Here is a 26,424-nt window from a genome sequence, read left to right on the forward strand (position 1 = left end):
AGTAGCAACTGATGCCATATGGAAGCCAAAGTTTCCTCTTTAGACAGATTTAAAAGTACCAAATTGCAGTAATCAATTACCTGACATTTACAAAACTTTTAATGTATCCCTTTAACAACAGTGGGATAATTCACGGTATGAAAATCAGTGAGCAGAATCCTATTTTATGCTCTCTGTCTGCATGTAAAAAAAAGTTATACTTAATGCAGTAAATAACAGAAAAAGTAAAATGGGAAGAAACAGATTTCACTTACAAAAAGTATTTTACTATGTTTTCAAGACATACACACAAAAATACTTTCCTAATGAATGATATGCCACTCTTACTATATTTGGTTTTTTAGAATGCAACAATTTCTGTAATTGCTTTTGTTTAATGTTTGACTTTGACATTAACAATTAATTTTGACCAGAAACATGAATTAGAGTGACATTTCTAAACAGACCAAAGCAGAGCTAAATTAATTTTCCTCACTAAGAAAATTAAAGAAGCCAATAAATATAAAAATAATCCCTCAGAAGTATTAAAATAAACCCCTATAAGCATGTCTTTCTGATGCTGTCTTTCTTTAACCATTTACCATTTTTAGACTGTGCTTCTTATTCCAGGAAATAAGACACAAGAAAAATCACTTGGTCACACAGTCTCCTTGCATAGATTTAAAAGCTGAAGTAGTTACAAGTTAACTGAAGTATTACTCTCAAAAAATCTGCACTATTCCTCTCCATCATGTTTTAAAACATCTATTTATGCTTGAAAATTGAAAAATTATCAAGAAATGTTCTTATCCAGCCACAGGTTATTTCTTTCACTGCTGGATATCCATGGTAAAGCCTCAGTATAGCAAACTGCATAATGAGCAATTTCTTGTGGAGGGATAAAGATCACAATGATGAATGCTAATCTAAAAGCATAAGACTTATTACCCTATGTGGTTAATTACTTTGGAAATGTATGACTCTGAAAGCAAAACCCCAATGAAACCTAAGAAACTAGTTTAATTAACAGAGCTCAGGCATAAAAGGATCATCTGGGAACTTACAGCTAATTAATGTCACATTACAATTATTTGTATAAAACAGAAATAAAGGAATCTAACATTCAATAATAATCGATAACAAAGATTCTTTAAAAAACCCTCAACTGTACTATCAGAATCCAAAGAAGATGCAAAAGGAAATTCCTTTCAAAAACATTATTTCATACATTCATTTATACTGTCTTTTACCTGTGATTTAAAAGCTTGTAATTCTGTTTCAAGTTCATTGATTCTCTCCTCTTTTTTTCGCAGTAGGGCCTGGGTCTCCTGATGAACTACAAAATCTTTTTCAAACTAAGAAAAAAGAAAAAAAGAAAATTGTTGGTACCAGTCAGTTCTGCATAGTTTCTTTAAATTCCAACTTTTCCTTTTGTGCTTGTTAAAACTCATATGATAACAATACTAAGGACATGTCTGCTAGTCTAACTTCCATGTGTCTGCTGGGTGGAAGAACCATCTGCATCACCATTACAGGTCTTTATGATAGGAAATGGCATAAAGTATTAATGTATATTAAGTTAGCATTACACAGAGTAGCTTAAAAGTCATGGATGTACAGTAATACAGTCTGTAGATATGAAGGAGTCAATTTTTATTCTCCCACTGTTCATCTCATTAGGGAAACTGATAACTGTTGAAATAAAGTATTCAGTTGGTTTTAGGCAGAGTTCTACATGAAAACTTAAATAGTAGAAAGATTCTCAGTTAAGGTTAACTACTTTAAACCGCTTGGCTTCCTAGTCCACAAGGAACACCCAAATTGCCACTTTAACACAGAACTAATTGTGAGTTGAAGTTAAAAACTATCCAGTTACACCATTCATTAATCTATTAAGTAATCCTGTGTCCATCTTATGATCAGATGATGTAAAAATTACTTACTTTTCTGGAAAGTTCAGAAGCCCTCTCTTCACATTCTTCTAATCTTGCTTTATCTACACAAATGTCTTGAAAAAATCAACAAGCACACTTACACATATGCAGGGAACACAAGATTCTTCTTAATTACATATATAGTTTCATATAAGGAAGTATGATGCTGTAATCATTTCCAAACATAGTACTTACCTAGTAAGTGGCTGAAATTGATATCTAATCTCTTACGATATGTGAAATCTGGGTCTGTTCCACTTCGATGTAACACTATCTGTGACACGCACTCTTCAATTAATTTGAAATACTGTGGACTAAAGACAGAGATGAGCTATTTTATGGCATATTTATTTATCAACCTATACTTAAAATTTTGTCTATGAACAAAGTGGCATCAAAAGCTTTGGGCTGATTTGTTTCCAGAGAAAGGTAGGTGCAAAGCCCTACAGTCTCAAAGGAAAATTACATCTGGCAGTTTATTACACAAAAACAGTTTACAAAGAGCCTGAAAAAACAGTGGACCTAAAGATAATTAATTCTTATATTATAAAATCTACATCTCTCCCCCTATGGGAGGGAAGACCACCTCCTGCTTCCTCTCAGTAAAGAGGAGGGTCTTCCTTCAGCTTGATTGCACTAGTTTTGTGACCTTTCTAAGTATGAGTGCATTGCAGCCCTGCTTCAGTATGAGGAATGAAGAACACCTTGTTCTAAAATGCCAGGGGGTATGACAGCTGCGTCACTTGCCCAGAACATGCAAGCTGTGAATTCAAACCTTTTCAGGTGGAAGAGGTCTAGCACAGATGTACCCAAAGCAGGCAAGCACCCTTAACCTTTAAAGGTACATCTGTGCTAGACCTTGCCTGAAAAGCAAGGTTATGCAGAACATTGTGCAGAAAACAGATGGCCCCTGTTCAGTTCATACCTCATTCCTCCAGTGTTTCCTCAAAGACAACTCAAGCAGATTCCTTTTTGGAAGGAAAGTGTTTGTCAGCCTCAAACACCTAAAGTTTTATTAACTGTTTCCCTGTAATTTATCTGATGAATTTTCCAGGAGACACAAATATGTCTACACTGTCCTATAACGTATGCTTAAAGTACTCAATTCCAACCCAAAAGTTACTCTAAATTAAGCATAAGTTCAGATTTCTATATAAAGTGGACTTCTTTGCACACTTGGTTTTGCCCTTTGACTCAAATACACCACAAACTTATAGTGCTACTACCATGATTTATAACTGATTAAGATGTCTCTCCTGATCATCTTATACTTGCAATCAATGAGGCTCAGATCCTAAAAAGAACAGTTTTCTATATTTATAAAATACAATCATACACTAAGCAGAAGAGACAAAAACATATAGATGGCATTACTGATTCAAAGTTGATACTTTCAAACATGAGCTCACAAACTACAATCCACACAGAAAGACTAAAACCTATCATTAAATTTATGGAAGAAATATTCTATTAATGACTGAATAATAAAAAAAAAAAATCTATAATTAACATTTAACACAGCATTAAACATACCGGATAAAATAATCATTTCTTATCAGCAAAAGATGTTGAAGAATAGAAAGAAAATATCCTTCAGCACTAGTGTCCTTAACTGTATTCCACACCATGTTGTAAACATCATTTACTTCAGTAAAAGTGTTAAGGAGAATAATAACAAAGAACAAAATGTCTCAGTCGAATGTTGACTGATAACTTCTTTAAACAGAAACTGGAGCAGAAAAATATCCATTATATGCTTTATTTTGTTCATATTTGTCCTGCTGATATCATGGAAACATTTATGTTGGAATAGACCTTCAAAATGATCAAGTCCAAGTATTAGCCATGCACTGCCAAGTCCACCATTCAGCCATGCCACTACATGCTACATCTACACATCTTTTAACTATCTCCAGGGATGGGGACTGCACCACTTCCTGGGGCAGCCTGTTCCAGGGCTTGACAACACTTTCTCTAAGAAATTTCTCCTATTATCCAATCTAAACCTTGCACGGCACACCTTGAGGCCCTTTTCACTCATTCAGTCACTTGTTACTCAGGAGAAGTGACTGATCCCTACCTCACTATAACCTCCTTTCAGGCAGTCACTGAGAGCAACAAGGCCCCCCTGAGCATCCTTCTCCAGAATAAATAACCCCAGCGCTCTCAGCTGCTCCTCATAGGACTGGTGCTCCAGACCTTTCTCTGAACACGCTCCAGCCCCTCCTTATCTTTCTTGTGGGAGAGAGGCCCAAAACTGAGCACGGAATTCAAAGTGCAGCCTCGCCAGTGCCCAGTACAGGGGAATGATCCTGCTCCTGCTGGCCACACTACTTTTGATACAAGCAAAGATCATATTGGCCTTCAAAAGGATATTCTAGTTCAGATCTAATATCTTCTAAACGATGAGAGAATTCCATCATGTCTTCTTCTTTATGCTCATTGAACACTTTCAGCTGAATATCTAGTGCTTCATTCTTTATACATTGTAGTTGCTGCGAAGAAGAAACAGTAGAAAGGCTTGCAAAATTAGCATTTCCATATGGAAATAAACCTTATCTTTTTAATCAATTCCATAAGTCTGTTAGTCAAAAGTTTAAAATTACAAGAGTACGTGAGTTAAGTTAAAAACTGAAAAGGTAAACACGACTTCAGGCTGGCTTAACAATCAGTCACATGTTCTTGAGCAAAGTCATAAAATGCTGAGGAATCAGAATAAAGTTCAGAGAGCACATTTCACGTTTTCATTTTTATTTTAAGGCTGATTCCCGTATCTGACTGGTCTCTCCCAAACTTAATAAAATGCCTTTGAGAATAATTTATTAGAACTTGTTCTCTCCCATTCCCCCCTCAAGCTCAAATAATTAAAAAATTTAAATAGCAATGCAAAGAGAGATGACGAGATGCTTACTGGCAATATCTCTTTCAATCCACTGCGCATAAATTCATTTCTGATGTGAAGCCTAAAATCCAAGTCATCAGGAGATGTAACGAGAGCATTGATGAGCTGCATGCAAGCTACCTGTAATAAATAATAAACTATTTTATTTCTTAGATTTCAATATGCATCACAATCAAAAAGATACAACAAACTAGTAATTAGACATTACATCATTTCCAGTTATAAAACTACTGTAATCTTGTAACTAAGCTACTTAAATTCCTGATCATCCACATGAGCTATATCACCCTAGCTCACAAATTTTCATAAAAATTAAATATTTTCTCACTCTCTTGAATTTTTTCATTTTATACAAACAGCAAGTTCCTTTAGCCAATGAACTGTAGCAGATAAAGCATAATTATCAACATAAAAAAAAAATCTATACATACATATAAGAAGTTAGTGACATAATAATGTCTGTGTAGAGTGAAACATATTTTTTTTAAATGCCAATTAAATTAAACTGAGTCTGAAGAACAGAATGGGTTTTGTTCCACTTCTTTTTGAAATAGTCACTCTTTAAACATACTAAGCATTATAGAATACTTCATGGGAATGACTCCTCCAGCTCAAAAGAAAGTGTCAGGCCAACTAGTGAGCAGATCCTCTTCTAAAAAATCAAAAGACTCATCTTGAAAACCCATAGCCAGGACAGCAGGAATTCACTGTCCAGATTCATGAGCCTTTAGAATGTTGGCAACTTACTGTTTATCTCTAATAAGGATGCAAACAGCCACTATTTCCTTTTTTTACCCTCTTTATTGTTTGCACGTCTTGTTTCAATGTACAAGAAATATGTTATTCAAGTAATTCCAGCATTTTATGGGCATTTTAAAAGCAACAGACAATTAGAGTTGTATTTGGAGCATAAATACTATGTAAACAATTAAAGCAATCTGGTTCAAATACTTTGCTGCAAAGCCTTTTATAGTCTAAAAAATGATGATACATTATGCCATAGGCAAAAGGCGATACTGGAAAGATGCTATACTGGTCATCTTCTAAGTAAGCATAATTCCAAGTACTGAATTTACATATGGTCACAAGAACAACTAGATGTACAAGCTACTTTGATACAGACTGTGAGAAACAACAGCACTCATTAGGTTTCCAGAAGGAACATGCTAAGATTAAAAGACAGCACAGACCACAACCATTATCCTACCTTTATCCTACTGTGAACAATGTAAGCATGAAAGTAGCTTTATATATTATTTCAGCTGAACTGTTACGGAGGTGAATGACAATTAGCATAATTTACGCCTGTTTGACTACAGTGTTAGTCTATGTAGATGAACTTAGTAGCTAACACTCTAGAAGAGAACAGCTTTGTTTTAAGAACAGAGATGTAATAAATGTAAACAACCTGTTAATGTGAGACCTGTGAACCTGCCGAGAAAATCAAGTCAATCAGACTGTGAGCTCCCGAAGGTTGTTAGGGACGAAGCGTTACAATGACCCAATTAAGCATGAGGCATTCTCCAGCCAATCCCATAAATTATGGTATTTGGAGTCACTTGAAAAGAGAACCTCAAGGGCCCCCAACTCTGCGCTAGGAGCTGGGACCATCTTTTCAGCTTCTGGGGATGTCTGAAAGGACAAGAATGTTCAAGGGAGGATGCTATGGTTGGAACCACTGTACTAATGCATCCAACACCTGTCCTGGATAAAAGCTGCCACAACGGCATCCATTCTTATATTACTCTGTCATACTACATACCTTGCATCAACAATAACTTTAAAACAGTAATAGAAGGAAGGAACAAGCTTTGCTCCTTTTTCTTACTTGAAGGAAGAGCTGAAATTAATTTCTATTCCCTCAGAACTTCTATGAAATTCAGTACATGCAAATATCTAGATTTGCATAAGAATAAAATAGAAAACTATCATTTTTTATTGACATAAATAAGGAAAAGCACAGTAAATTAAATTCATAAAATCATAGAATGCCCTTAGTGGGAAGGGATTCAAAAGGATCATCAAGTCCAACTCCCAGCCCTGCACAGGGAAGTCCCAAAAATCCCACCTTGTGTCTGAGAGCATTGTCCAAATGCTTCTTGAACTCAGACAGGCTTGGTGCTGTGACCACTTCCCTGGGGAGCCGCTCCAGTGCCCAACGACCCTCCGAGTGAAAAATTGATACCCAGTCCTAATATCTAACTTAAATATCCCCTGACACAGCTTCAGGCCATTCCCTCGGGTCCCATCACTGGTCACCACAAAGAGTGTCTGCCCCTCCTCTTCCCCTCACGAGGAAGCTGTAACTACAATGAGGTTTCCTGTCAGTCTCCTCTTCTCCAGGCTGAACAGACCAAGTGACCTCAGTTGCTCCTCATATGGCTTCCTCTAAAGGGCCTTCACCATCCTCGTTGCCCCCCTTTGGACACACTCTAACAGTCTGATGTCCTTCTTGTATTGTGGTGCCCGAAACTGCATACAGGATTCAAAGTGATTATTTAAATCAACTGCGTAAGTGTTAAGATAGACTTCTGTAACTTACTCCAGACAATGATCAAGTTACATCATCTAAACAAAATAAAACAACACAAGTGGAGGGGGAGGGGGAATCAAAACTAACTGATCAAATGTGAAAACGTATTAACAGAAACAGAGAGCGAGATAACGACTTTGATAGACTATTTGCAAAAAGCATCTACGATTAACAGATCTAACTCCTCAAAGGTAACAAAAGAGGGAACACAACAACAGAATCTGTAGGGTCAGTTAAAGACCATGGTGGAAAGGAGTGCCCAAAGAAAACAAAGCAACACAAACAGCAACACTTTGTCAAGTGTTCTACTGGTGTGTGAAAGGAGATCACAAAGTAGAACAGAGATGAAACAGCTCAAGGGTGGGAGAAGAACTCAGAGAGCCAAGCTAACATGAGAAGTAACAAAAGAACATTGACTCTTCAAACATTCAAAGTTTTTTTAAAAATTGAGGACAAAATAACTTTACTTGCTATTACATCCAAGTTTATACTGAAATGTATCTTGACACTGAAGAAAATGAAGATGGCAGAAATTATATTGACAATTAAAAGGCCATTTTCTGGAAGATCTGGACAACTACAGATCAGCAAGCTTGACTTTTTCTACAGTACAAATGTATTTTGTATAGTTGAGAACAAAACGAGTAATATAAAAAATGTAACATGAATAAATGGACAGTATATATAAATGACTTTATAAAGCAAAGTCCTATTTCATGAATCAATGAAAGGTGTTTGCAAGGCCCAAGGAGCAGGCAAGAATGCTCCAGCCTAAGTCTGGACTTCAAAAATTTAAACCAGTTTGCAAAATGTCAAAACAACTTAGAAAAATGTAGAACATAGCATACTAAGTAGATGAAATCAAAAGTTCTACCAGTATTAAATAATACTAAATTTGTTTTTAAAAAGTTTTTATGGCTCAAAAATTATGTGGTTGTATTAAAGTCTGTTAAGTGTTTCTTACAGCTTCCCCCTGTCTCGGTGTAAGTCTGCCTTTGTATTCTTCATTAAGAAAGTGTTTAACAGACACCGCAAGGCAATGAAAGCCTGTTCCAGTCCTTTCTCCATATTCTTTACAGTGAGCGCAATTAGATCATCACCTGATGAGTAAAAATAAATAACCTCATGTATCAAAGACGACTATACCTATGGTGTTTCTTTCAGAAAAGTATTGGCATTACATTAGTAGCACTCGGTTTGAAAAGAACTCAGTTAAGTAGGAATATAGCTAACAATACCATTACATTGCCTTAAATAAAGTATGTTTCCTTGAAAAAGATCTTTCCAATTTCAGGCTTCTTAAAAGTTATAAATAAGAAACAACCCTTGGTTATTCTTCTCTTCTTATAAAACTGCTAAATTGATAACAAGTTGAGCCTTTAACTGTCACAGTGGATTCTTCATCTTTGTAGTGCCTGTCAGAACAATTCTTAGGATACTTCTCCTCACTGAAATGTGTTATTTCCTTCATTTTATACAATTTACTTCTGTATGTATGTCTACAGTATTTTAGAAACTTAAGGGAAAATAGGACTTTGTTAACTTACCAATTATTTTCTTCAAATTCAAACGAAACCTCTGTATTACTCTTGAAGCTTGTTTCTGCTCAAGTACTTCTTCCTAAGAGTTACTCTAATATGTGACTGCCAAAGCATCACTCCACACTACGTTACAAGGAAGGGTGTTAACCCCAGAAAAGGAAACTACAACTACCAAAAGATAAATACAAATAATATAATTCTCTTAAATCTAAACACTGACACAACAATAACAAAAATTTTGAAACCACCTAAGGTGCCCTGTCCACTTCCCAAAAGTAGACTGAATAAAATCTTCCAGGAATTGTCTCAACAGCACCCAACAGAGAAAACAGGTACTGCTGCACAACCAAGTACTTTTGGACACAGAAAAAGCTCCTCATATTGAATATTTGTCTGTAGTCCTGTACAATCTTGTTCAGGACACGTGGCCTTGCAGCCCACTTATTTTTGCTATTAACAGGCTACAAGTTTTGTATGAAGCTAATACCAGATGGTTCCAGACCTTTCAGGCTTTATCGAGACTTGGCTTGCCTGTCTGGAGCTCAGCTTTGCCTTATTCAGTTGCAGCAAGATTTGTCTAGTAACAGAATCACTATCACCCCACTAGCTGTACATCTTTCTTAGCCTTGTACAAGTCTCTGGCATAAAGTTTACCATTACGTACATTTCTGTAACTAGTGGATAGAATATGACCATAAATAAAATGCAGCATAGAAAGGAATAGGCATGGAATGGGAGTGGAGATGAGCTAGCACTACCAAGAGCAATTTTATTAGACCACTAAGACTTCACTTAGAGTAAAATTAAAACCTTGGTTTTGAATACCAGGTGTATTCTTTAGGCCTACAAACTGCACATTACAATGTCACAACAGAAGAATTTGGATGCAACAAATGGTAGAAAACGCAGGCAACCAAACCAGTTAAATTTAGTGCAATTAAACCTTACAGAATATATTGTCTTATTTTCTAAGTATGGGCTTTATTCGTAAAGCTTTTTGTATTTGTTTTGGTATGGGTCCACTTTATGAGTATTTGTCTTCCCCTTCAGCAGCCAAGATGAAAATTTTTACTTCCCCTAATTTTGATCTGATTTAGTTGAAACAAGTTATGCCATCTCCAATTCATCTCTCTGCGGTAGTAAATCTTTCACTCAATTGCATTTTCTGGATTCAATTAGTTGTGCCATTCAAAAACAGTAATTCAGTGCATTGACAGCTGCCACCAACATCTGTTCTCCTGTTACATCAGTGAGGCATTTCAATGACTGTAGACTTCACTGGACAACACTACCATACAGTCAGTACTAAAGTACAGTACACTACAAGGTTACATTTACATTTCAAAATAAGTCAAACTCCATGTTGTTTGATTATATATAAATTGGAACCTTTGTCATTGTTATCAGCAGTTTAAAACACAGTATGTTTTCCTGCTAAACTCTATGTGAATGGACTGTTAAGCAAGGAAACAGCATTTCTTGCAGATTATTTAAACTATCAGTGAAGAGTCAGTCAGAGATTGAAAATGTACTACTATGAAAAACTCTAGTTTGCTCTTGATCAGGATTTATCTTTGAGATAGGCAGGGCAATTTCAATGAAAGGATATCTACAGATGTAATTGTTTCCAAAAAAAGGGTTATTTTCTTTTAATTTGCCAAATCAACACAGTGCACGTGCACATGCACTATTCAAATGCAACAGAGCCAGATATGACAATGAAAAGCAAGAAATTCATCAGTAAGAAGTACTGCTATTCAAAGTACTTCTAATCAAATTTAATCAAGTGGGAATTCAATTGCAGTTCATAACAAGAACATACTTTAGCCTTCCGGGAACAAACAAGACAAAGATTCATTGGATAATATTAGCAAACTATTTATTTGTGTAGGAATACAAAGTAACAGTGAAAGTCCCAAACACAAGTCTACAAAAAGGAGAATGAGAAAAATTTATACAAGAGGAAGGAAACACAAGTCTAAGCAAGGCATTGCTTACACATCTAGATTTGAGTAAATTGGATCACAAAATCTTTTTTCTAAGTTTAAAAACTTTTAAAGGACTAATGATAAAGGCAACAGCAAGAATCTGATAGTAGATCACAAACATTTAAAACATGCTCCAAGTGAAACTAATTCAGTACCTGGCAGTTAGTATAAAATACTTAAATCACACAAGATCACAATAATTTGAAATTAGTTCATTCAGTCTTGACATTTAGGTAAGGTAAGCTTTGTTCTGATTGACCCTATTACATATGCAGTTATGGAAAGGACCTCATTAGCACAGAGCAACCAAGAATCATCAAGTTATTCAGCAAACCAAAATGTCACAGCAATCTCACATCCTCATACTACTAAATGAAAAAGAAAGATTAAATGGTATTCCCTGACAACTGAAAATACTGGGAGGATAAGGCTACTGATGAATACCTAAGATCTTTTACTTTGTCACAAAAATGTTTCTCCTAGGATACCCATGAACCTGCACATTTCCACAGGGATAAGCAGTGTTCATTTTTCAGGAACTTAACCAGGAAAGGAAAAATTGCACTTTTGCTTCACCATCATACCTCTTCTCAGTCCTAACTGCAAAATTAGAAGGAGCTGGCATCTGCAACTAGATCTGCATGGAAGAATAGCACTCTTCCTTAGTTAAACCACCTGCTTGAGAAGCAGTGGTGAAAGACGATGATTAGAGAGCACAAGCACTCGTTCGATTCTACTAGAAGAATGAGAAGTAGGCAACAAACAAGTTGTTGTTTTCATCACTTTCTTACATATCAAAATGGGTTGTGCCCAAAAAGCTGTATTTCCTGCCTCCATGACTTGACAAGCAAAGTATTAGACTTTTCAGTTGTCATCATAAATATACAAGGTACCAGACTGCCTTGTATTCATTTTAGACTTAAGATGTTAAACTACATTTACTTTACAAAACCAGAAACTCAATATTACTCCAGGCTGTAGTTATATTCTCAGAATAAGATCACTAATCTTGTCTTGAATCATGAAATTAGTTAAGTATGCTTTCCATAATTTTGGATTTCATGAAAGATAAAGGGAGAATATCTTTTGCTTTCAACAAATGCAAAAAATAGACATGGCCTTCACTACAAATACAAAAATTGCCCTACTGAGGCCTTTTATGTATTCAGTCTTCTAGTAACAGAAATGTTAAGTCAATCCAAAATTGAAAAGGTCAGTTGTTAGTGTCAAATTGAACTGCCACAAAGCAAGCATACATACATCAAACAGACAATCAAGGCAAGTATGCCAAGTAACTGACAACTGTAAACTTCTGTCTCATTAAAACACTGTCAAATTAACCACCAGGTCAATGTCATTGTTAGAAAAGTTTACAGCTGATTCACATGAGGAACCTTGATTTTTCTGGTCTTAAAAAAAAGAAATCTAGCAAGCATTTATGAAGTCTGAAAAAGTAAATATCAAAAAGACTTTTAGCAGAAGGAACATACTCTAATGAAAGTTTAACTAAAAAAAAAACCCAAAAAAGAACTTTTCATGAGTTTCCATGTCTACACAAGATACAGCAAATGAAACAGCAAAACATTACCTATTTGCAGGAACTTCAGGCTAACACCCTCAGCAAAGCTAAATGAACATATTTAGCAGAAGTATTTTAGCAAAAGTATTGCAACTGTAACATTTACACAAATTCTCATTTTTAACAATGCTTCTATCTTCTATATCAGAGTATAACAAAACACCAGATGGACGTATAGCCCAATTGAGAGAAGGCATAACTGGTAGGAACAAACTTTTTTAGTATCTGAAGAGCAGTCCCAGAAAAAAAAAAGTTGCTACTGCACAGGTAACTCAGCTGAAGTTACCTGAAGCCAAATCTGACTGATTTGGCTACCTCACCAGTGGTATCTTGCTAATGGAGCTGAGCACCCCTTGAAAAAGTGGGTACCCATCATTGGTAAAAGGAGAGGTACAAAGGACTAACTTAATTTGCCTGATGCTTCAAATAAACTAATGGGCTGCTTTTAGGGGAGTTTCACATGCATTTTCAACTATAAAGAAAAGGAAGCTACAAATTTTTTCTTTATTAAATCTACACAGATGCAAATATACACAAGCCCTGAAAATTCAGCATCACATCTGAAGGCCTAACACTCAAAACAACATCCTCCTAATTTCAACCTGGTAGTCCTCAAACCCTTATACGTTCTACAGACTTAGATACAACATCCTGGAATTGGAAAAGAATTTTCGTGAGCTAAAGCATTTCTCCCTTCTAAATCAAAATATTTTATAATTTTTTTTTAATATTGAAAATTTGGTATCTCAGAAATTTGGTATCTCAGAGAAAATTTGGTATCTCAGAAATTCTTTGAAATTCCGTAAAATGTATGGATGGCCCAGGGAAATTGTGGCTGTCCCATCCCTGGAAGTGTTCAAGGTGAAGTTGGACTAGGCCTTGAGCAACCTGGTAGCCGGGTTGGAAGCACATGGTCTTTTACCCAACCCATACCTGTCTATGATTAGATGAGAGAAGGGGTAACGAAGAAGGGACAATTTTTCACAAGAGAATTCCAATGGTACTGGCAAAACCAAACTACAAACAATTCTCCACTTCCAAATATTCCTTTATGATTAGCTTTTCTATGAGACAGATGAAACAAACAGCAACTTCTATTGTCAGACATGAACTATTTAATATAAAAGCTGAGTAACACAAACATTTCTTTCAATCTTTAGATTAATCTTCTACTATTTTTGTAATAGTCACAAAGAGTTATAATCATGAACAGCTTCCAGTTCAGCTAGATTACATGAATATCAATGAGTTCACATCCACACTCTCAGACCAACGATTTATAATGATCATTCAAATGCAGTGTAATACTTTGTGCCCTCCTGCAGTAAACTCTACATCCAACTGAAGAAAATTGAAAATAAGGTGAAAGTTTTCCTTCCTCAGACTTTGAGTGCAATTTTATTATATCATAAACTGAGCATGAGAGATAGACCTCCCAATGATTTAATACATTACTTATAAAACACAGTTGCCTAAAAGCTTGCTTTTTTATTAATCTTCTATTATTAATCTTCAGTTTCAATAAATATTGCCAGAAGTGAGATGATCTTCTTGCACCCAAACATATGATTTATCCTTTATTTTAAGTTTATACTGTCTTTTAACTTGCAAAGGTAAGATCTGAGTGAATAGAAATCAACAAATTAACCTGCAACACCCCTGTGTTTCCAGGACTGAATCTTCCAATGGCACATTTTAAAAGACAAAATTATAAACAACATTCCAAGATTTGACCCCTATTTGAAACAGTATCCCTACTCCTTTTTATTGTAATGACTTGTTCAGTCCAGAAAAATACGCAATTTTATTTTTACTTGTTGCAGTGGTTTGTTAAAATAAAAAAAAAGTACATACTTGCAGCTGGACTGAGCTATCCTGAAGACCTTCTACAATAGGAGAGAATCTATCAACATTCCTTTCCTCTGCTGCTGCTGTTACAGCTTCCAAAATTTTTTCAAGGCTGTGAGAAAAGAGAATCATTTCACTCAGCAGAGATATTTAAACTTGTTCATTTGCTATCTGAAAAGCCATGTTGCCAAATTATTCACCTGCCTTAATTTCTTGTAAACAATTTCTTGTAAGCAATACCTGTTTCCTTTACAGATTCTTGTAACCAAAGAATGACTTACTGGATTACAAGGGTTAAGAGAATTATGCTAATAAATATTAAGCAAAAGAATTGCTGCACAACTATTTCCATCTAATCAGTACATCCACATGTCAAAAAGAAAATTCATTAATATGACCACATATCAATGAGTTTATTTATATTTTTAATTAAAAAATCACAAAGGTATTCTGAAAACTGACAATATAATACAGATACTACTTTCAAACCTAAATTGAAAATTTTATCATTTCATTCAGATATAACTATAGTTTGGGATACTGTAAAATTACCTTAGTGTTTCTTGCTTGAATCCAGTACTTACATGTTTTCCTCTCCAACAATGCACATTGCAGATAGGAGTTTAACTATATCCGTCATCATGTTACTTTGCTTGGGATCAATTGCTTTGGTCAGCAACAAGAGGCTCCTCTCTTCTCCCAAAATTCTTTCCAACCCATACTAAACAGAAGAACATTTGTAAGGGAGAGAATCCAAATGACTATCAAATATCTAGAAATGACAATGATGGTTCCCTCAAGTAAGTATTTCAAATGACATTTAAGTCTGTGAAATACTTCATTAAAAAAATTAACTGTGAGAAAAGTTCCAGATAGGTCACTTATTCTGTAAGAAAGGCATGTATCAGCATCAAAATTTCACATTATTTTCTTGGAATATTTCTGCAGAGAGGAAGTGGCAGACTTCTGGCAGAGAGAAAGAACTTCAAACCACAACTGACCAACCCACCACTTCACCAAATTGCACAGACTTACACCCATCACGTATCTTATCTAATCGAACTGTAGTAATTTAGATACCAAGATTAAATAAAATCCCATACCTTATTATTCATGAAGGCTCTCAAACATTGTATAACTTTATGCTGACTCCTCTTCACAACTCTGTCCTGACTGAATAAATCAAAAATTTAGTGTAAATAAATGCTCTTTAAATATTAAGAAAAGCTAACATTTTTATATTAAAGCCTTACTTTTTTGTCTCAACCAATCGTTCCAAAACGTCCAACAGCAGTCCCAGACCTTCTCGGCCAAAGTTTTCAACCCAGCTAGAGAGAAAGAAAAAAGACATTTAAAAAAATTGACATTTAGAAGACTAACCACAGTGAAAGAAAATTGTCATCATAAATAAAAGCAGACATAACTGGATGGTTTTAAACCCAAAATATCTCCAAGAGAACACAACAAAAATTTTAAATTTCCGCTACTACCAAAGGCATCTTCTGGTAAGGTTAAACCCTTGGCCGGTTGTTTCTACATGAGACAGCTGCTTCATGGTCCTGTTTAGTATTGCTCAAAACCCCTTGATATCAAATACAAGTAAAGGAACACCGGCAGCAGCACTTATAATTATAGTAATAGAAAACTGGATACTTCATTTTTTTTCTTCTAAAAGTAAATATATTATGAAAATAGATTTTCTCTTTCTTGGATGGGTATTTTATTCTGAAACAGATTAGGCAAATAACTGGCAACTATTTTTGGCAGATCTGGCCATATCTGTCCTAAAGATAATCATACAAGATTCATTTTTTTGAACATTTTGTATTAGCAGAATTATGAGCAGCCACTTTGCTGTACATCCAACAGCTGGGGATGATTAACTAAAATATTGATGTATTCTTACTGCCCTTACCTCTGCTTCTATAAGAGAACAAAATCTACTTACACTACCCAAAGAAAACACTCACTTTTTTGTCATTCTGATGAAATACTAAGTTATCAGTGCCTCTGTTTTCAATGTATTAAAAATGTCCTCTTAATGAAATTCAATCTCTCGCAACTATTATACAAAAGGAGAAGAAATAGTTGCAGATAACTAGTTACCTGTAATGCTATGTACAGCTAGATCACTTGACCACTTGATGAACTGTGCTGGCAACTGTGAGGTCAAAACACCTAAATTATTTACCCGAAGATTAGTCACCAAGACTGTCCTTTTTGAGGCTTTCTTTTTATAGCAATGGGAAATAAACACAGCTTTTTGCAGTAAGCCATAGATTTCAACACCTGTTTCTAAGTACCAGGGATCAAACTACTCAGCATCATTTGATTCAGATCTTCTCTGTGAACTAACAATATATTTTGCAACAAAAACTAATTGAAAACAACATTGTAGAACCACTTCTTGAATTAGAAACTGAAATGTCAACAAGATTTAACAGTTAAGTTGATTAAAGTACAGGAACTGAAAAATCAGAAAAAAACCCAACCCTAAATTTTATATTGTCAAAATACACAATGACAGGCTAAATTCAGTATTAATACCTTCATCCTTTCTTAATATATATGCACAAAATAAAATCCCAAAGTTTCATCCATTATTTCTCATTGTCCATATCACACAAAGCTGAAGTCTAAATAATCGTGGATTTATAGCAGCTGGACCAGAGGTCAGCATTTTTGTGTCAAAGCAAGTTCTTACTCAAAGATCTGGCTACTGGCAGGAAAATCAAGGTCATCAATATCTGCATCCAAAAAACATCAACTGTTGCTACATGTTAGAAATATTGTTTCAAAATGTTTACTCCACAAACATTTAGTATGAAAAACAGTGTGTTGCTGTTCTACTTTTGCTTTTACATATAAACCATACATAAGAACTTACGGTTTTTAATAAGGCTATTTTAAAATGCTCTCTTTAAGTCTAGTGAGGTCTATGCAAACACTACTTTTTCAGCACCACTAAATACACCAGAAGACCGTTTCAGAACATATATGTTCTAATGGTTGTGATCTTTCTTTTGATTTGTAGACTAAAACACATTCATGGACAAGTAGTAGAGATTGTTTATTAAACAGCTGTCTATTCAAATACCTCTTCTCTGGTGTTTTTGTAAGCCATAGTCACTCTATTTCCAATTCTAGGCTCTCTAATTCAGACATATTCTTAGGCCACACATCCATTAACTAGCACCTCACCAGGATCACAGGCCTTGGTTTGTTTTGGTTTTTTGGGGAAGGGGAAGTTAACTTCTCTCCTGATGTGTAGGAAAGAAGCAGCAAAGGGAATGACATACAAAAAGATGAAACTATCCACTCGTATCAAGAACAGAGAGAATAGAGTGCTCTAAACAGAATGTCACACATTTCATAGATGTTGTATTTCTCTCTCCAAGCATATACCAACAAGCAAAGTTCAGGCTGTGGGTTGTTGGGGTCTTTTTTAAGAAGGGGAAGCAATTTTTTATCTAAAAGTAGTTTCCCATTCAGGGAGGAATTACATCTTCCGTAAAACCCTTCATCAGAATAAGTCAGGCTACTGTAAAGCATGTTTCCTCCCATATGAACCATGACATATTCTAAATAAGAAAAGACAATCCAATTCAGAAACAAATTAATAGAAGGAAAGAAGCAAATACCCACAGAGAAGACCGACATCAGCCACTCTGCCAAGACAGACACAGAGAAAAAAAGATGCGCAATCCCTTTCTAATCATGTCCCAACATTTCATTTGCATTATTTTCAACTACAACCCAAAGAGTTTCCCCAAATCATGTGTTCAATCATTGTCTTAAAATGGTAACTCTAAACTCTAAAACAAAAGGATGCAAATAGACTAGAACAGGAAAAAATACAACTTCATAAAATAAAGTCAGCATTCACAAACCAAGCTGCACAGAACAAATGAAAATTAAGACTGATCAGTGATTGCTGAAGAGTTAACCTTTCTTCAATAAAACACAGGTAAACAAAGGTTGTGCTTTCTTCTGTAGAGATAAACCCTACACATACAGAAAAAAATACCAGAAGGCAGGAAGAAAGAAAGCTTTAAGTACACTGGACAGAAGGAGTCAATTAAAAATGTAAGTCTTCTCTGGTGAACAAACTTACACCAAGGTGCCTAACTCCTGTTATTTATCACCCCGACAAAAATAAGTTAGAAGACCAAAGAGTTAGAAATATTTCAAAAATACAAATGCAAAAAAAATGACTACTTAGCACCAGATAACAAAGGGACCTGCTTCTGCACCATATTTAATTTACCTTCTCTTAATATTACCTTGCATAGACCAGCCAACTCTATTAAAAATAATAGACCTACAGAGGATACATAATCAATGATAAAAAAAAAGTTGCAATCATTCACTAATGCATACACTCATTAACTGGAAAACCTTGAAACATGTACATCTACATATCCATTAATTTTAATCCATTAAGAAATTAGAATATGATTAATCTCTTCAATATGTGTTAATGATGTTACCTGACAGGATTACTAGTCAAGGACACACGGAGAGATTCTAAGCAAGTGACTAGTCTTTCATCCGTTGACCCAGATTTTAAATCCTGAATAAATTCTTGGGGAGAAATCTTCCTACTGTTCTTGAGACTTCCCTGAAACACAGAAAATACATTTGTTTTTCATTTGGTGCATATAGAATTTAAATAGATTATTAATGGCTAACCATTTCTGTTCCTTGAAAAATATATAATGTAGACCTGTAAACTTGTAACTGATGCCTATCAGTTATTTGCCAAATCCTGACTAAATTTGGTCATTTTATGAACACATTTATAATCAGTAGACAAAGCAGCAGGCATCAACTGTACAAATTTATCACGTATGCTCAGTGAAATAAAATTTTTGTAGTGAATAGATTTTGTTTATGCATTGCAAACATCTTAATATTCAATATTCAACAGAAGAAAAACCCAGTTCTGAGATCCTCTGAAGAGATCACAGGTTCAGAAGGGTGACTGAAGTCACACAAGAATACAAAGCAAAGAAGCAGCACACCAGAACACTCAGTGTGTTACTGCAGTAACTTCTGCTCTTGCAGAAGTAGACATTCATGTAGACGTTAAAAAATAAGATGTCTTGTCCACTTAATACCCATTTCACATGAAGGACAGATATATTTTCTACAAGACATATCTAAACACAAAAAAGCAGGTATAAGATTTGAGTTATTTCATTGCAAGACTCCTTTTTTCGAAAACAGAAGCACAATTGTCATGTTGCACAAAGAGATTTAATAAATAATTCTTGATTAACTAGTGGCTTAAGTCAGGAATTGAAGAGAATTAGACTTACAATACAATAACAACTTGAAATTTTTCACTGTTAATAGTGAGGTAGTCTCATTATATTATTATAGATAGCTTCATGCAGATGATGTTTTCTCCCTTTGTTAGATCCTCAGGAAATATTGAGAAATTATCTTTTCTTCTGTGAATTAGAAGATGATTAAATAGTTTCTAGCAAAGAAGTGAAGTTAAAAGCTGGGAAGCATGGTTGACAGACCAGGCTGCTGACCTGCCATTCAGAGGGACACCAACAGACAGGAAAAACGGGCAGAGGAATTTCAGGAAGTTCCACAACAGAAAACTGTAAATCTTGAACCTGAGAAGGAATAATCCTATGCACTGATGCCATGATGATTTTTTGCCTTTTCTTTTATACCCCTTTTATACCTTTTTACAGCTTCTGTATTCCTAATGCTTTTTGCCTACATTCTTGGCCTTGTTTCTTAAGCTAGGAGACTAAACATTTTAGAAGCTTCGTAGGTAGGGATCAGTGTGCCCCAGACCCCAAGGTCCTCTCCAGAGCACATTCTGTAAACCAAGATAGAACCATCCAGGGGAAGGCTCCTTGGGGAGGGGGGCTCACTTGAGCCTCTCATTGGGGAATTTTTGATAGATATGCTAATTAGGAAAACCTACAATGTTACACCAGATCTTTGTGGGGTGTGCACTGCGTGTGCACTTCAGTGCATTCGACCTGGACATAGTGCACCTAAGGATCCTTAAAATAAATACCGAGGTAAAATCCCTTTTTCCCTTCTAACCATGTTTGACTCTTGATTTTAAGACCAGGAAAAGGCATCACACCAACATGTGTTGGGGCTACCAGCTGGGATGTAGGCTTGTAGGAAAATAGGGGTTGTGATGGATGACAAGTTGATCACAGGTAAGCACATCACCATCTGGCTGAGGGAGATGACCCTTCCCCTCAGCTCAGCAGTGGTGAGACATCTGGAGAATTCTTTCCAGTTCCTTACTTCCCAGCATGAGAGACATGGACATACTGGAATGAGTCCAGAAAGGGCTGTATACACAATTACAAGAGAATCTGTAGTACACAAAGAGGCTAGTAGAACTGAGATTGTTTAGCCCCAGGAAGAGAAGGCTCAGGGGAACCCTGTCAGTGAAAGGACAAGAAGCACAAACTGAAATATAGGGAATTGGTTAAACATAAGACAAACACAAAGTTTCCCCCTCCTCCCTCTGTTTTTTTAAGCATGAGGCTGGTCAAGTACTGGAACAAGTTGCTCAGGCAGACTATATAGTCTCCTCTATCACAGATACTAAAAATGGAATAGATAAGAAGTTGGATGAGACTATCTCCAGAGGTCTTTTCCAGTCTCTTTCTATTCTATGACTCTGTGACAATGGAACGCTGGGGGCTACAGAAGTCTCTACTCCAACTATATTTCCTTGGACTTGATAACAGATCCAGACACCAAAAAAAAACCAAAAAACAAACAAACAAAAAAACACCTGTTGTCAGGAATCATCCCAAAAATATAGCATCTCATGCTGTGTTTTGAAACATCACATGTAGTACATGGATATAATTCCGAACATGCCTCTGAATTGATGGAGATCCCTACTTGCTTAAGTATGAGGGAAACTTCCAATAACTCTGTTCCACAAAAAAAAGTAGATGAGATGTACAGCAAGGGATGAGGGTTGAGGTGAGAATCTGAAAGACAGATCAAGGAAACCCCAAGAAAATTTTAAAAAATCCTTAACAATAAATCTTCCCACAAACAAAAAGAAACTCAGTATTTTCAGTTTTCTTTCATGGATCTTTCTAGCCGGACTCTGCATAGATGAGATAACAGACTGACTAGAAACAAAATGACCAAACAAACCCCCAGCAGCCTTCATCACAAAGTATTTAACTAAATGTTACAAGAGAGTTGGAAATTTCAAAAAGTCTCAGAAATTCTGCTGGCAGCTCCTGATGTGCATAGACTGCTTGATAAGCACTACTTGTATGCCTAAGCATATGGATTAATATCCTGTGTGGAGAATCTGTCATTTCCAGTGACTTCTCCCAGCAGTTCCTGCTGTAAAATTGACAAAACTGATGCAATCAAAATACTTATAAGTTGTCAGTAAAACTGCTTTCTTTTGATGCACAGTCATATAGGACAGTCATATGGACAGGACATAGAGTTAAGATGGTAAGAAGATATTTTGAAAGGAATTTAATATATTCAATAGCAATGTGTGAAGTGCAAAGGTCACATGGGACAAGAGCCCAGCCAGACTAGAGGAATTCACCAGAATGACATTTCAGAAAGCCTCATGTGACCCGTCCAAAAACAGCGTCACAAGCAGTGGAGGCTCACATCAACATCCACAGAGTAACCAGTCATCCCGTTTCAGACTCAGTTCCCCACTGGAACACTACCCTACGCAAAAGAACCAGTAAACTGTGAATGTCTGTACAACAAACTACCTCAGTGCCAAGTACCACTTACTCATAGTTATGCCAAAGTTCTGCAACATAACAAGAATATGATACATCTGCCAGTGCTTAAATAAAATAAGAGCTGCATTTGGTACTAATTGTGCAACTGATTATATTAGCTGTATTTCAGCATGGGAAAAGCTGCTTAAGTTCAGAATGTTCAAGTTAACTGAGAAAGAGGGAATACCTTGAGGCATCAGTGCCTCCAGAAACTTAATTGCTCAACTGAAAAACAACTGGTCTGTGAGCAGATGCAGCATGAAGTCAGCATTAATTAATCTAGTTAAAACATTACAAGGGAGCAATGTGAACAACAAAAACAAAATCTTGAAAAGAAAACTCACTTTAAAAACCCAGTTTGTGTGTTTTGAACATGTAAAACAGCAAAACCTATGGTACAGTAACATGATAGCAATGCTGCTTTTATTTCCACTTGACATGGAAATTTATTTTCAAAACTTTCCTTTTCTGCAAGTATTACTATGCAAAGAGGTGTGTTTTGTGATTATTGGAAAGGAGTTGTGCACTTCTCAGAAAGAGAAATCCTGACGCTGTGGTCAATGATAAAAAAATGTTCAGTCCTCTCCAAAACAGTTGTGAATGAGGGTATCTTTCCCAAGGCAAAATATCTTAGTACCCATCTCCTTAAAGTTCAAGAAGTATGAACTATCAAAAGAAGTTACTGCAGTATCACTCCTAGAAAGAGGCCTGAGACAGGATTAGTTGCACACAGTAGTCAGGTGCTACATGGCATTTCAACTGTTCTGAAAAAGTATGACACTTTCATGTGGCAAGGTACACCAAAAGTTAGCCAAGTACCCTTGGAGTGCAGTGCACTATTCTCTCTAGACTCAGAAGGCACTCAGGCAGTACAACAAACTCGAGGAATGAAAAGAGCATGCCAGGAACAAAGAGTTTTCAATGGCAAGGAAAGGAATTTCCCATCCCAGTAACTCCAGCACTAATCTGAAATCATCTGCAGCACTACCATATCAAAGTACTGAACCTGTGCCTCAAAGAAACAGCTTCTCCCAGTACAAAACAGGTGCATGTCACTTCCAGTAAGGACACAACTGCAGAAAGAGAGTTCAGGAAAGACAAGTTTCCTTGCATGGATTGGTCTTTAGTCATCTCCCACTGCAGAAAGGGGAATACGTGGGCTAGCAGCAGAGGAAGGGAACAGAAAGGAGAAAATGCTGTTGGGGGCTTTAGGAAAACACACAAGACAACAGTGTGTGGGAACAAATCACTGCCCTGGGGGAGGAGACCTGTCCTCTTCAACAAAGTACCTTATACAGAGTTGGGCATAGAGCAAGAAGCTCCATTGCCAAAACACAAGTGTGATGACATCCAAAGACAAAACAAAAATTGCAAATGGCACTCAAAAAGAAGGATCAATGAGACCTACTCTGTTATACACATTTCAGTTCTTTGCAAGTCTTAAGTGCCAAGAAGCAAAAACATGAAAACCTTTCTCTTGACAGAGAGCCTTAACATCACCACCATCAGTATGCTACAATTCCAGCAACAGATGTGAATGCAGCAACTCTGCAAAGCCAGTCATGTCCTATTATTACATTGCTTTTTAGATCAAAAAACTGAGGTCTTAAAATACATATGGAGGCTAGGAGTGTCAATGATATATAAACCCTCATATACTATTTTGAGTAGATAAACTTTAAGAATGTTGTAGGATTTACTAGTCTGAAGTTTTTTGATTTCCCATGCAATATCTCTAAAAATTAAAAACAAGCTAGACCCAATCTTCTGATATTAAGGTCCTGTTATGCTGTAGAAGGACTAGTAGCTTTGACGAACTAATCTTAAATAATCTCCAGGAAGTTCAGTCCTGCACTAGGCATACCTAGCTTCCTAAAAGTGCTAGAGCATTACACTAATAAGGTACATCATTTGAAGTAGACAGTAAGATAAATATCTCAGTTAAATTACTATACTTAATGTTTTATTTTCTCAGTGTTTAGGTAAAATTGCATACAGGCAATTTTTACTGTTATCTCTAGTCACATACAGCAGTGAAAGTCAAAGATTCAAACATATGAATTCTAAAACACTCAGAATATCTGAGGACAGGATTAGCCATGCAGCCTTTAGCACGGGAGGGAGTTCCTACTCTGCAAAAACTAAGCCGTTTTTCTTATGCCAACTGCATCCTTAATCTGGCACTTACATACAACTCCTTGCACTGCTTTAAAACAACCAGTCATTATCTCTATAGGTAAAATATGGACAATAACTGATTTTGTGCACAACATTTTCATTATCAGCTATTACGTAGCATCAAACACGAATTCTATGTTAAGTCAGGCATGAAAAAGGCTCACCAGTTGAGGAATTCTTTTAAACAGTGCTAGAAAAGAAAAAGATTCACACCAGATTTTGCAATAAGTTTTTGCTGAATCTTTCCCTCTCCACTCTTAGACCTACCTTTACCAAAAAGACATGCTGGTTTGTGTATAGAAGACACATTTCAAGTGACCATCTGCCACTGTATCTTGTAAAATAATAAGACAGACACAAACTTTATTAAAGGACACTGTGAGAAACAGAAGTTAGTCAAAGGAATGTAACATGTATGAATCACTTTTTCTGTCCAACAGGAAACAATGTAAGCTTTTAGTCATTTACTTACACACTTAGAAGCAGTGCTAATATATTGCATCACCATTTCTTTTTTGGTATTAAAATCCTTTTCTCTCAATGGCATCTTCTTGTCTTCATTTAAATTCATATCTTCCTAGAATGGGAGAGGAAAAAAAAGGAAAAAACAGTCTTAAATGTCATACAGCAACAGAATTATTTAAATATAAGAGACTGACTTAAATAAAATAAAGAATAAAGATACAAAAATACCGAACTTAGACAACTGAATGCTGTTAGGCAAACAACTTTTCATAAGATGTTAATCAAAACCATAAAAACCATTATCCATATTCCCTCTGAACTCAGACTGAAAAAAAAAAAATAACAGTCAACTGTGCTGGGATTAACAAGTGCATCACAACCATTTTTCTCTTCTTAGAAAAGACCTACAGTTTCTCATACACATGCACCAAACTACAGAAAAGGATTGTTTAATACTTCCCAAAACATTTATAAATGTACTCAAATCAGTATTTTGCATATTTTTAATTTCCATTTCAAATTTTAATTTATTCCATAATTCTCTTCCTCCATTCCCAAATGCTTCATCTTAGGCAGCAGAATGTGGTTTGCACTGAAAGTAGTTCACAAATTAATAATCACCTTTGCAATAAGCGAAGCCCAAATCCTTAAAGATTAAAACAACACCTCCAACTACTATCAAAACCCCGTCATAATTCATTCACTCCAACATAAATCCAGAGGTCAAAAAGAGCAGAGAGAGACCTACACTCAAAACCCCACAAGTGACACTTCTGAATGTCACTAACATTTCTGACACAGGGAGTTCTACTGCTCTAGCCAAGAAATGCCCTGGTCACTATAATCAGTTGCACATCTGTGAGAAATGACATTTCCTATAATGGTGTAGGTTAAAGAATAAAAGGAAAAAGGAAAACAAAAAGTTTTAGGGAACAATTAACAATTTTGGCACACATGTATAAAGCACATACAACATTACTATGTGCATTACCCAAGCTTAGCAAGAATTACTGCAGTTATTTTCAGCTGAGACTCATGAGGTGAATCCCCACCAGCTTTGGCAGGAGCAATGCTACAAAATCACTGCGTAACCGTCCTGATATCAAAGTTATTTCACCTAGTCAGAAATCAAAGACAAACAGCACAGACAAGCCTTAGAATTTACACTGCACCAAAACCTAAGTTTTCTTGTCTGTCAATAGCTTTCATGCTGAAAAGAACAGAGTCAAGCACAGTTCCTAGAAACATTTACACTTTTCTATAAATCCAAGCTATTATAATATTATTATATTATAATCCAAGAAGTTATTGCAGAAAATGCTTGACCCCTGTCCTGGTTTCAGCTGGGATAGGGTTAATTTTGAACTTAACCTAAAGTAAAAAAACAACCTTTTCACATTATCAAGTAGGTATTGCAAAGTTCATTCTTCTATTTAAAGCAGTTTCCTTCAAACTTGCTCTTTTATCTTTTCTCGAAAGTAGCTTCTAAACTTAAATAAAAGTATCTAACTTCTAAATACAAAAAAAAAAAAAATCCAAGAATTAAGAAACCTGTCAACACAAACTGTATTCCATAAGCCTAGATAAAACAGCAGGTTAATTTATGGGAACTATTGTGTCTGTGTGTGCAGTAAAAAGTAATTTCTTTGTTCTTGTTTTTAACAAATGAAACATCATTAAAACAATTAATTTATACAGATTAGAAGTA

The 26,424-nt window shown here is 35.7% G+C and overlaps 1 protein-coding gene across 1 annotated transcript in view; it reads right to left on the reverse strand.

The window, feature by feature from the left end:
* DIAPH3 (diaphanous related formin 3) overlaps positions 1-26,424 on the reverse strand; it is a gene marked incomplete at both ends in the record, with an annotated part of 206,543 nt that overhangs the window by 156,508 nt on the left and 23,611 nt on the right. The window contains 12 exons of the mRNA XM_082279267.1: positions 1,230-1,334; positions 1,923-1,987; positions 2,109-2,227; positions 3,447-3,558; positions 4,276-4,408; positions 4,825-4,935; positions 14,311-14,416; positions 14,889-15,025; positions 15,408-15,477; positions 15,558-15,632; positions 18,795-18,925; positions 24,724-24,828. Of these exons, the coding sequence (XP_082135393.1) occupies positions 1,230-1,334; positions 1,923-1,987; positions 2,109-2,227; positions 3,447-3,558; positions 4,276-4,408; positions 4,825-4,935; positions 14,311-14,416; positions 14,889-15,025; positions 15,408-15,477; positions 15,558-15,632; positions 18,795-18,925; positions 24,724-24,828 (1,269 nt within the window). The remainder of the gene's footprint in view (positions 1-1,229; positions 1,335-1,922; positions 1,988-2,108; positions 2,228-3,446; positions 3,559-4,275; positions 4,409-4,824; positions 4,936-14,310; positions 14,417-14,888; positions 15,026-15,407; positions 15,478-15,557; positions 15,633-18,794; positions 18,926-24,723; positions 24,829-26,424) is intronic.

The sequence above is a fragment of the Coloeus monedula genome (genome assembly GCF_965178545.1).
Source record: "Coloeus monedula genome assembly, chromosome: 3".
Classification (NCBI taxonomy): Eukaryota; Metazoa; Chordata; class Aves; order Passeriformes; family Corvidae; genus Coloeus; species Coloeus monedula.